General features: G+C 40.0%; 1 protein-coding gene across 3 annotated transcripts in view; it reads right to left on the bottom strand.

Annotated features, from left to right (window-relative positions):
* DNAJC6 (DnaJ heat shock protein family (Hsp40) member C6) overlaps positions 1 to 13,306 on the bottom strand; it is a 190,949-nt gene that overhangs the window by 59,930 nt on the left and 117,713 nt on the right. For all 3 annotated transcript variants that reach the window (XM_082264991.1, XM_082264990.1, XM_082264992.1), the window contains one exon: positions 11,200 to 11,317. In XM_082264991.1, coding sequence (XP_082121117.1) covers positions 11,200 to 11,317 — 118 coding nt within the window. The remainder of the gene's footprint in view (positions 1 to 11,199; positions 11,318 to 13,306) is intronic.

Raw genomic sequence — 13,306 nt, forward strand, 5'->3', positions numbered from 1 at the left:
GTCCAAGGTTCAGTTAACGTTACTCTATGACGTGGAACACACAAAAAAGCAGGCTGGTTCCTCACACAGAGACAAATGCTCTGCTTTTTAGGGGTGCCAATAATTCTTAATGGTACTCCACACATTTCAGAACACGGGGCGCTTTTGGTGCGGCGCAATTTAAAAAAAGGGTCAGGTACTTCTTTCCCTGCATTTCTGCGGGTAGGAAAGCCAACTGAAATGAATGGGCTGCCCTATACAGCCATGCAGATGTGAACACACATACACATATGAACACAAACACACGAACACAAACACACACATGTATAAAGCCCTTTTAAAACGTTGTAGCACAGTACCTTTTTCTCATTCAGCCAGGTACTGCATTTTAGTGGAAGCAGAGGGCACAGCACACTCCTCTTCCCTTTACTTTCACTTTTGAAGGTGAAGGAGCTCCCTCACAGTGCCGATGTACAGTTCGGCAGGGGATCGGGAGATTGGGCTCATCTGACAGCCCTTCTCTCCCATGATTCCGAGGCACACCTGAGGACCTCTGGCGGCACACCAGTGTGCCGCGGCACACTGGTTGAGAAAGGCTGGGTTATACTATATAAAGGAGTCACCTCCCCTAAGGCGGCATTCTCGTAACTATACTCAAATGCGAAGCCCCCCCCCCCCGAAGGAGGGACCTGTATGCTGTCATGCTTATGCATCAGGAAAGGAAAATTACCGTCAGGTAAGTATAACATTCTCCGTTTTCCTGACACAAGCATGACAGCCTACATGTATGGGATGTTGGACGCCCACAGAAGACCATAAGTGAGGGCCATGCTGGAGCGTTCAATCAACATATCCTTAGATTCATTTAGAACTGAACTGAACTCCCCTGCTTCCAATGTTGCTTGATTAACTTTGTAATAGACAAAAATGGTTTGTAGTATATGAACCTAGTTGGTATCCTGTAAAATAATTCTGGACTGCTGAATTCTGCCCATGAGCACTCCACCCATCTGGTAAAGTGGGTTCTGCATTAGATTGATGGATTCGTCTTCGCCATATAAGCCTCCTAGGTTACTTTGATCCGAGATAATACCATTGTCCTAGTGAACAATAAAAAGTCTTCTTCTGATACAGCCAGGCCTGAAGAGGTCACGGTCTGACCTTCTAGAGAAGGGCCACTTCCATGTATTTCTTCCACATCAAGACCACTACCCAAACTTGTGGGGACTCAGACATTTCAGTTTGGACATGCTGGAAGGGCAAAGTCCTGACCCAGATGCCAGGATGCAGACCTTTGTATGCTCTAAAATATATAAAATGTGTTGGCGCAGAATAAAAATCTATATAAAATAATGGATATCCTCAATAAATAAACTGGTGCATATATGAATCCCTGATAATCCTTCTCAATAAAAAGTCTGGTATATATAAATATTAATCAATATAAAATGTGCAAAGTGACCGGTGAATAATTTAGTTTCATATATGATATAATGAAAACTGATAAACTCTCAATAAATCCAATAAAATCCTCATATAAGTGCGTAGTGCGAATACTGTGCGATGTACATCAATATGCCAACCACAGTGAAAAATAAATAATAATGAATTATAACATATATTAATCTTATAATAATGAGAAAAATAGATGGGTGAAAAAATATATTGATATAAAATTAGTGTCCAAAAATACAAGTCCTTGTATTCTTGCTGTGCTCAAAACCACCTGTAGGTGGCAGGTGCTCCCCAAGATAGTGAGTGACCAGAGTGTCACGGATCCTAAAATCACTGTACACCCCCTTGTGAGTGGGCGCTCACCTTAACCGCTTGCCGACCGCCGCAAGTACATATACTGCGGCGGTCAGCCCCTCACAGGCATCGGTACGTCACTAGCCTGTGAGGCTCTGGTGAGCGAGCGCGCAGCGCGCTCCCGCGTGGTCACGGACCCCCCCGCGCGTGTGACTGGTGGACCCAATGTCCGCCGGTCACTCAGCAATCGTCGGGGGAGAGGGAGAAAGGCAGGCGGCTGTGTAAACAAGTCGCCTGTCATTCTCCCCTGTGTAGAAACAATGATCATACGGTTCTACTATGTAGGACCGTTGATCATTGTTCCTACAGCTCAAGCCACAGCCAATCACAGTTAGAATCACGCCCCTAGGGACACACAAAGCCCCTCCCTCTCAAATAAAGTTAACCCCTTCACTGCCAGTGTAATTTTACAGTAACAGTGCATATGTATAGCACTGATTACGGTAGAAATGTCACTGGTAACCCCAAAAGTGTCAAAAATGTCAGTCAAGGGTCCGATCTGTCCGCCGCAATGTCGCAGTAGCGCAAAAAAAATCGCAGATCGCCATTACGCGTTAAAAAAAAACAACAAAAATGATAAAAACGCGATAACTTTTGCGCAAACCAATCAAAATACGCTTTTTGCGATTTGTTTTTACCAAACATATGTAGCATAAAACAAATTTGCTGAAAATGTTAAAAAATTTTTTTTTTTTACATTTTTTTTGGGGAATTTCATATAAAAAAATGTGAAAAATATTGTTATTTTTGCAAAATTGACACTCTTTTTTTGTTTATAGCGCATAATCAAAAAATCGCACAGGTGATCAAATACCACCAAAAGAAAGCTCTGTTTGTGGGAAAAAAAGGACGTCAAATTCGTTTAGGTACAGCGTCGCACGACCGCGCAATTGTCCGTTAAAGTCACGCAGTGCCGAATTGCAAAATACCCCCTGGTCTTTCAGCAAATCCTCCGGGGCTTAAGTGGTTAAAAAACTATAAAAACAGACTCATCTGTAGGGGTTCCTTCGCAGAAATAACCCTTCCAGGTCCTATTAATCCAGTGGTCCGTGACTCAGAATACGGTTCAAATAAGCCCTTTATACCGGAAATCGGGTAATTCAAGAGTAGGCTACAGGCTGTCCGCGATCAGTAGTTTTCGGCCAGGAAGCTTCCGCGTTCCACGGCTCTGGCTCCAAATGCCGGAAGTGACGTAATGACGTAGAAGACTCAACTCTACGCGTTTGGTCAGAGGACGTCTGCTGGTGCTGTATGGTGCTGGAGAAACTAGAGCCATTTTGTTTGATAATGGTAGCAATAAGGTAGTTTATCGCTTGACGCTTGGATATCTGAAATCTTCTCCCAAACGTGATAGCCCTAGGAAATACTGCTTGAGTGTCACAGGAAATATTGAGGAAGTCTTGCTCAGAAGAATGGAGGAGTGGGGCAACCTTTCCAACACTAGTTGCACTGCAAGTTCTAAGGGGAAGAATGATCCGTACAGGCCTTTTGTAATTGGTTTACCAAGAGGTGCGGCGGTCACTGGATCGAAGGAAGTGAGGACCTGACCAAGTCTTGACTGCCACTTAATCCCTTATCTCGGCTTACTTGCAGACATCTTATTCTTTACAGTCGGGAGCAGAGGATTCCATCCTTAAATTCTGCAAGGTTTCCCATGTTCTAGTATACCTGAAGTTTGTAGCAGGTGCCCTGGCTTCCACAGGGTTTCAAATACTGAAGGTAAGACCCTTAGATGAGCCTTCCATACTTGTTCTCCCAGCAGCTAGATCTAACTTGGCTGCATTTGGATACGCTTGGCCCCACTGTGTAAGTATAGTAATGTATAGTCATTAGGGATGTGGGCACCCTCACAGGCCCCTGTTTAATATAGATTTTTAATATTTTGCGTTTGAAAGACCGCTGAGCAAATACCGTGGGACATAAAGAAATGCAACACCCACCATTTTATTCTATAGGGCAGTGATGGTGAACCTTGGCACCCCAGATGTTTTGGAACTACATTTCCCATGATGATCATGCACCCTGCAGTGTAGTGGAGCATCATGGGAAGTGTAGTTCTGAAACATCTGGGGTGCCAAGGTTAGCCATCACTGCTAGAGTCTCTGCATAATAACATATATAATGTTTGGGGGGTTCTAAGTAATTTTCTAGCAAAAATAATGTAGATTTTTACATGTAGGAGCGAAGTGTCAGAAATGGTTGGGATGTGAAGTGGTTAATTTTAGATATATTATACCATCAAGCTACTAATAGCTACGGAGTCTGTTCTGGGATATACTCTGCCCGGGCATGGAATTTTCCAATTTAATTCCCTGGGGTCCAGCCAAGCTTTATCCATCCCACCGCCTACAACAATAACTTTGATCTCTGGTTTCAAAGTAATACCACGCTGGGATATATTTTGTGTCTTATGTATAATGTTTTGATCTTTAATACCATATGGAATGTGAACTAAGAATAATATTTTATATATCCACACATACAGTATATACAGTACATTTAGTGGCCTATTTATATCTGTTCCCATGCTCGCCCAGCGGTTTATGCCTTGATGCCCCCTATGAATGTCGACTGATTTGGTTTAGTATGTTTTTCATACCTCTCTTCTAAATAAATATATTGCATGATATGTATAAAATATCTGCATCATTAGTGATGTCATTACGCTGTATATACATTTATGCTTTTTATTTTTAGCGTCCAGTCCTCTCTATTTTTCTCCTGAAGAAGCCGGCTACTGCGAAACATGTCAAGTCTGACGATCTACACTTTCATACCTTCTCTGGAGTCATTTCCCAGGTAGAAGTGACCACAATATTGGGGGTGTAGCAACCGTCAAGAGGGACCAATCTGTATTTTGTATTTCTATACCACTTTTTATATTGTGCGGTTGACTATTGCTATACAAATAAAATGTATTTTTTTTTTAACCACTTCTGGAGCGGAAGATTTTCCCCCTTAATGACCCGGCCCTATTTTGCGATTCGGCACTGCGTTACTTTAACAGACAATTGCGCGGTCGTACGACGCTGTACCCAAATTAAATTTACGTCCTTTTTTTTTCCACAAACAGAGCTTTATTTTGGTGGTATTTGATCACCTGTGCGATTTTTATTTTTTGCATTATAATTAAAAACAAAAAAAGAGCGACAATTTTGAAAAAAAAAAAAAACTATATTTTTCATTTTCTGCTATATAACATTCTCAAAAAATATTAATATTAATATTTTAGGCCAATTTGTTTTCTGCTACATATTTTTGGTAAAAAAAAAATTGCAATAAGCGTATTTTGATTGGTTTGCACAAAAGTTATCGCGTCTACTAACTACGGGAATGATTTATGTCATTTTTATTGTTTTATTTTTCTTACTAGTAACGGTGGCGATCTGTGTATTTTAGCAGGACTGCGACATTGCGGCGGACAGATTGGACCCCCAACCGACATTTTTGACACTTTTGGGGGGGACCAGTGACATTACTACAGTAATCAGTGCTAAAAATATGCACTGTTACTGTAATAATGACACTGGCAGGGAAGAGGTTAACAGTATAGGTGATCAAGGGGTTAAATGTGAGCCTAGGGGAGTGATTCTAACTGTGGGGGGGCGTGGTTTCTGAGATGACCATAGAGACATGTGATCCTATATAGAAGGATCACAGGGGCTCTGTGATCATTCCATGGAGAAGGACGGTCGGCTGTGTTTACAACAGCTGACCATTCTTCTCTCTCAGCGGGGAATGATTGCGGGTGTCAGGCAGTAATCGGAGCCGCCTGACACACGCATCGGCTTCCCCGCTGACGATTGGGGGCGGGAGAGTGCCGCCGGCGGTGCACGCTCGCCCCCCTAGCTCCTCCCAGGCGAGCATTGTAGATCTACGTGGTTTTGCCTGTAAGAGCCAGCCTGCCACAGTAAATATGTCGAAGCCGGTCCGGAAGTGGTTAACCACTTCCCGCAAAACTACGTACCTGTCCGTCACTTTGTTGAAGGGGTGGTACCGGGGTGATATGCAGCTACAGGCTTCACCCCGGTACCATTTTTTTTACAGCGGACGATCAGCTTTTAGGTTATAACAACTGATGCGACTAAGTAGCTGCTTGGCCATTATCACAAGGAGCGGGAGGGGTCGTGCCCCCCCCCCCCTCCCACTGGGAGACCCGGCTGGTCAGAGTCCTGAACAAAGGCAAAATCAGATTTCATCAGGTCTCCGATGTAGTAACCCAGAACCAATGTCACTTCCGGTTTATTGGCTGCCAACTGCGTCGATTTTGAAAAATCCAAAGTATTCAAAAATGCAGATTTTGGCGTTTTGAATACTTTGAAGTGCAGAGGAGGGATTGGGGTTTTTTTTTGACCCCCGATTCCTCCATAAAGAGTTCATGTCAATGATGTCACTGCCTATTACAGTCACAAGGGATGTTTACATTCCTTGTGACAGCAATAAAAGTGATCAGATTTTTTTTTTTCTTTTTAACCACTTAAGCCCCGGAGGATTTAGCTGCTCAAAGACCAGGGCCTATTTCGCGATTCGGCACTGCGTGAATTTAACGGACAATTGTGCGGTCGTGCGACGCTGTACCCAAATTGAATTGACGTCCTTTTTTTCCCACAAACAGAGCTTTCTTTTGGTGGTATTTGATCACCTGTGCGATTTTTATTTTTTGCGCTATAAACAAAAAAAGAGCGAGAATTTTGAAAAAATAACAATATTTTTCAAATTTGTTTATATGAAATTCCCCAAAAAAAAAAAAATGTAAAAATCAAAATTTTTTAACATTTTAGGCCAATTTGTTTTCTGCTACATATTTTTGGTAAAAAAAAAAAAAATTTGCAAAAAGCGTATTTTGATTGGTTTGCGCAAAAGTTATTGCATTTACTAACCAAGGGAAATATTTCTGTCATTTTATTGTTTTTTTTTTTTTAACGAGTAATGGCGGCAATCTGCGATTTTTTTTTGCGGGACTGCGACATTGCGGCGGACAGATCGGACCCTTGACTGACATTTTTTGACACTTTTTGGGGTATCAGTGACATTACTACAGTAATCAGTGCTATACATATGCACTGTTAATGTAAAAATGACACTGGCAGGGAAGGGGTTAACGTTATTGGTGAACAAGGGGTTAAGTGTGTCCCTAGGGGCGTGATTCTTACTGTCAAGGGGCGTGGCTTTTGATGTAACCACAGAGATATATGATCCTACATAGCAGGATGGTATGATCTCTGCAGTTACACCAGCAAGGATTGGCGAAGTAGGGTCTTGTATAAGAGTTAATGAGTTAGGTGGCCCTCATCCCTGTATTTGGCAGTGGACAAAGAAAGAGAACCCCCTAAGTGGGACTATAGCGGGCAACCACTCATGAATGTATAAAAATTATGAGATTTTATTAATACATATAGAAAAAAAACATTGTAGAAACGACATACATAGCCATATATATACTGATAAATGTTAAAAACAAAATTAGCAGCTGAACAGTTGCATAATGTGACCAAGCATGACATGGGGGAACCTTAGAAGGCCATAGAGACCCTACGTGTTTCCAATTAGCATATGTTATCTCTTCCTCCGGGGTCTTAGACCATAGTTCCACTGAAGGGTATCATGCATTCGGTCACTGTTATGAGCACAGTCGCTTGATTAAAATGTTTGACTGTAGAAACAACAGAGAGAGATAAGCCAGGGGACTCCACAGGGCCCAGCACCGCCTGCACTGCAATGAATATCACACAGAGGGGGAAGAGACTGCGGACCGTGAGTACGGAAGGGAGGGAGAGAGGGGCGGACCACGGCTCCACAAGGGGTCAAAATGAGTGACACAGGTATACTCGGATTGGAGGATATGGTTTTCTTCTGCGAACACTTTTTTGAAATATAATGAAGTTAATTGTTGTCAGTTAGGAAATTGGTCATCATAAAGAAAAAAAGAAAAAAACGGAAAAAACCTTGCGCCCTGGATTTAGATGCCTGGTGGGGTAAATTTGCTGAATGTCTTCTAGATAGAGTAATAGATGATAGACATCTCCTTCCAAAGCATTAAAAATCACAGGTGCAAATGGTCCTCCTGGCTGGTATGTCTCTGGAGTTAAAAAGTGTGTGCTAAGAAAACTGGATTTTTGACTTACGGTCAATTCCTTTTCTCTGAAGCTCACTGACAGACGCAGCTCCACATTCCTCCCAACCATAGATGTTTAAAAAAGTGTGCGCTAAATACAGCAACTGACTGTCCTAAGTTGAGATTGTGCAATATTATCCGGCCTCAGAAGATTATGCAGTGAATTTAATTGAGCCTTTGATCAATATTTAGCTTAAAAGCTTCGTTTTTGTGGCAAAAAGACCAGAAAGCGGCACATGTCTACTTCTGATCGTACAAGAGGTCAGCGGAGCATTTTTGAGCCTCTCCTACGAAATGTGTTTTATTTTTTTTAGAAATCTAAATTATCTGTGTACAGTAAGTTAGTAATAAAAACCAAATCGAACTTCAAAAGTTCCACAATCAATGCAAATATTTGCATATATGACCTGAATCAGTTCAACACAGATCAATTACCCGACTCAAACAAGGAACAAGACAACAAAAGGGCAATTTTAATTTGCCTCTCAATTTTTCTGGGTAAGTTCACCACTTGCTGATCCGCTCGCAGCAGATGTACTGCCGGCAGGCAGCACAGCCATGCACCACAACGTACCCCTACATTGCAATGTACTTCCTGGTTTGGCAGCACGCCCGTGCTGTGATTGGACACAGCACAAGTCTGTCAGCAGGTTTTAGCCAACGATTTTGGCTGAAACCTGCTGATCGGCTGTAGACAACTGCAACACAGAGTTCTGTGCAAAGACGCCGATCTGTCTGTTTCTTCTCCCTGAAATCAACTACTTTGAGCCCCAGTTCACATTAATGTGATGACAGAAATCGCATGTGATTCAGAGCGATTCAGAGCGCACTGCTATAAAAATCACATGCGATGTCTGGGCGATGCAAATTCAGCCATACAGATTGTATGGCTGAATTTGCATCGGATTCAGAAAACAACTCGCACAGGACCCTTTTTTGGGTCCGCAGCAGAATCGGATCACATGGTGGTTCACACCTATGCGATCTGATTCATGTCCGAGCTGCAATATGAAAACTGATTCAAATGGCTGGCAGTTCACACTGCTATATGCAATCGCTGGGGGTGTCAATACGAAGTTAACTGAAGTCGTTAACTTTGTATTGACACCCCCAGTGATTGCATATGGCAGTGTGAACTGCCTGCGATTTTAATGCGATGCGGGAACCCGCAGTGGATTCGCAGGGTTCCTGCATCGCATGCATGTGAACCGGCACTCAGGGAGGAAAAAAAGACAGATCTGTTAGTAAAAGAAGCACACATTACACATTGTTAGGCACACAGTTAACCCCTTGATGTTAACTTCTTCCCAGCCAGTGCCATTAGTACAGTGTACAGTATTATCACAGATTGCTTTATTAGTGTCAACAGCAACGTCAGTGTCAGTTAGTGTCCCTCCCTGCCAGTGTCAGTTAACGCTAGATTGCCCGCCACACTATCACAGTCACACTATAAGTCGCTGATCACCGCCATTACCAGTATAGTACGGATCAGTATCTTAATTACGATCAGAACTATACAAGTGTCCCCAATAGTATAGTGTAGGGCTGGGCGATATGGCTGAAAACTGTATCACGATATCAGTGTTTCATATCGGTCGATATCGATAATTATTGATATTTTTTATTACCCATTTAAAATAAGGACCCTAGGGTGAGAATGCAGGGCGGCGGGCATGGTACAGGAGAATGCAGGGTACTGGCATGGTGCAGGAGAATGCAGGGTGACTGGCATGGTGCAGGAGAATGCAGGGTACTGGCATGGTGCAGGAGAATGCAGGGTGACTGGCATGGTGCAGGAGAATGCAGGGTACTGGCATGGTGCAGGAGAATGCAGGGTGACTGGCATGGTACAGGAGAATGCAGGGTACTGGCATGGTGCAGGAGAATGCAGGGTGACTGGCATGGTGCAGGAGAATGCAGGGTACTGGCATGGTGCAGGAGAATGCAGGGTACTGGCATGGTGCAGGAGAATGCAGGGTACTGGCATGGTACAGGAGAATACAGGGTACTGGCATGGTACAGGAGAATGCAGGGTACTGGCATGGTACAAGAGGATCCGGGGTTGTGGGCATACTACAGGAGATGCAGTGCTGTGGGCATGGTACAGGTAGACCATGCCCGCAGCACTGTATCCCTTGTAGTGTGCCCGCAGCCCTGCATAATGGCAGGTAGTGAAGCTGTTTCACTTACCTGTTCCAGAGGCGCCTTCATTTTAAAAATGGCGCCGCCCGGCGCCGCCACGTCATTGCGCACGCGCCGCCACCGCTCGTGTAATTTCGGCTATTCCCGGCCTCTCCCGAGCGGCGGCGGCGCGTGCGCGGTGACATGTATGCGACGGGCGGCGCCATTTTTAAAGCTTAAACCCGTCGGAGCGGACTTTTCGTTTTATCGTTCAAAGTCTTTTATTGCTATCGAAAATGTCACTATACATATCGGTATCGTTTTATCGCCCAGCTCTAGTATAGTGTCCCCAAAAACTCAGTTTACCAAAGACATGTAGCAGAATACATTTTGGCCTAAATGTATGAAATGTAATGTTATTATGGGATATGTTTTATAGTTTTAAAAAAACCCAGTTAGAGTCACTGGTCCCCAAAAAAGTATCACTTAGTGTCCGATTTGTCCACTGCAATGTCGCAGTCCCACTAAAATTTGCTGATCGCCGCCATTACTAGCAAAAAAATCAAAAAAATTCCATTAAAAAAAAAACCCCATAGTTTGTAGACGCTATAACTCTTGTGCAAACCAATCAATATACACGTATTGTTTTTTTTTTTTTTTTTTTTTTTTTTTACCAAAAATATGTAGCAGAACACATATTGGCCCAAATTGATGAAGAAATTTGATTTTTTTTTTTACTGTATGCATTTTATAGCAGAAAGTAAAAAATATTGTTTTTTCAAAAACATTTTTTTTTATTATAGCGCAAAAAATAAAAAACACAGTTGGGATCAAATACCGCCAAAAGAAAGCTCTACTTGTGTAAAAAAAAAAAAAAAATTTATATAAATTTAATTTGGATACAGTGTTGCATGACCGTGCAATTACCGGTAAGTTAGCACAGTTTTGAATATCAAAAAATGCCCTGTTCGTGAAGGGTGAAAAACCCTCCGGGGGGGGGGGGGGATGTCAAGTGGTGCTATGAATCCCATCCCTTATTGCTAACCTTACAAAAATCCTTCTTCCCTTGGTAGCGCAAAGACTCAACTTTTTTATTTTGCAGCCGAGGAACCCAACAGAAACAAGAGATGTGTGCAGCAGCCTGACAATACAGTTATGGTGTTCATAGCACCTACCTTCGCTTGTAGTCTTCCACCGATTGTGGATCTCATATGATAAACAGAGACAACAATGTCACCATGAATGGTGACACCCAGAGGAAACACCACTTTCCCTTCCTGAAGCCGATATTCCCTAAAAGGCAAAACAATTTAATTAATGAACAGGTTGGAGTGCAAAGAAGAGATCATTAGTGTGGGAAAACAGCGACTTTCCATCTACAGCCTAACATCTTTCTCCCCTCCAACTATACTTGGCTTGTTTAGGGAAAACATGAAAATAGTGGTGTTGCCGAGACCCCGGTGCCCATCCCGCAGTCCTCTGGAACTTATTGTGCGGCCCCTGGGGCCTCGCCAGTATTCTGTCCTATCAAGAAAGTTGACACTACACATGTGCGGTTTGTTTCGTTCCGAATCGAAATTCGGACGCATCCGGATTTCAGAATTATAACAGTAACGAATTTAAACAAACCTGAAACTAAATTTGAATCAAATTCGAAAAATTATTTTGAAAACAAATAGAATAGAAAATAAGGGAATATAATAGAATAGATTAAAACAGAACATATTAGAATAGAAAATAAAAGAATAGAATCAAATATAATAGAAAATGAAGGAATAAAATATAAAAGCATAGCATAGAATAGAAAATAACAGAATAAAAAAAAAAGAAAAGAGATAAGAAAAAAGGGAATAGAAAAGAATAGAATGGAAAAAAAAAGAATAGAATATAAATGAATAAAAAGTAGTTGAAAATAACAGAAAATAAAAGAATATAATAGAAAATGAAGGAATAACATATAAAAGCATAGAATAGAATGGGAAATAATAGAATAGAAAAAAAAATAGAGTAAATTTGGAAAAAAAAAAAGTAAAACAGATAGATAATAGATAAGAAAAAAGGGAATAGAAGAGAATAGAATGGAAAACAAAGAATTGAATGGAAAAGAATAGAATATAAATCAATGAAATAGAATTGAAAATAATAGAAAATAAAATAATATAATAGAAAATAAAGGAATAAATAAAGGAATAAAATATAAAAGCATAGCATAGAATAAAAAATAACAGAATAAAAAAAGAATAGAGATAAGAAAAAAGTGAATAGAAAAGAATAGAATGAAAAAAAAAAGAATAGAGTAGAAATGAATGAAAAATAATTGAAAATAACAGAAAATAAAAGAATATAATAGAAAATGACGGAATAAGATATAAAAGCATAGAATAGAATAGAAAATAATAGACTGGAAAAAAAAAGTAAAACAGATAGATAATAGATAAGAAAAAAGGGAATAGAAGAGAATAGAATGGAAAACAAAGAATTGAATGGAAAAGAATAGAATATAAATCAATGAAATAGAATTGAAAAGAACAGAAAATAAAATAATATAATAGAAAATGAAGGAATGAAATATAAAAGCATAGAATAGAATAGAAAATAATGGAATAGAAAAAAATAGAGTAAAACAGAACAGAATAGAATAAAGTAGATAAGGAAAAAGGGAATAGAAAAGAATAGAATGGAAAACAGAAAATTGAATGGAAAAGAATAGAATATAAATCAATGAAATAGAATTGAAAAGAATAGAAAATAAAATAATATAATAGAAAATGAAGGAATAAAATATAAAAGCATAGCATAGAATAGAATAGAAAATAATAGAATAGAAAAGAACAGAGTAAAACAGGATAGAATAAAAGAGATAAGAAAAAAGGAAATAGAAAAGAATAGATTGGAAAATAAAGAACTGGATAGAAAAGAATAGAATAGAAATTAATGAAAAAGAATTGAAAAAAATAGAAAATAAAAGACTATAATAGAAAACGAAGGAATAAAATATAAAAGCATAGCATAGCATGGAAAATAATAGAATAGAAAAGAATAGCATAAAACAGAACAGAATAAAATAAAATAGATAAGAAAAAAGGGAATAGAAAAGAATAGAATGGAAAATAAAGAATTGAATAGAAAAGAATAGAAATTAATGAAAAAGAATTGAAAATAATAGAAAATAAAAGAATATAATAAAAAATTAAGGAATAAAATATAAAAGCATAGCATAGAATAGAATAGAAATTAATAAAATAGAAAAGAATAGAGTAAAACAGAACAGAATAGAATAAA

Source organism: Pelophylax lessonae, assembly GCF_965119305.1.
Source record: "Pelophylax lessonae genome assembly, chromosome: 8".
NCBI classification, from domain to species: domain Eukaryota; kingdom Metazoa; phylum Chordata; class Amphibia; order Anura; family Ranidae; genus Pelophylax; species Pelophylax lessonae.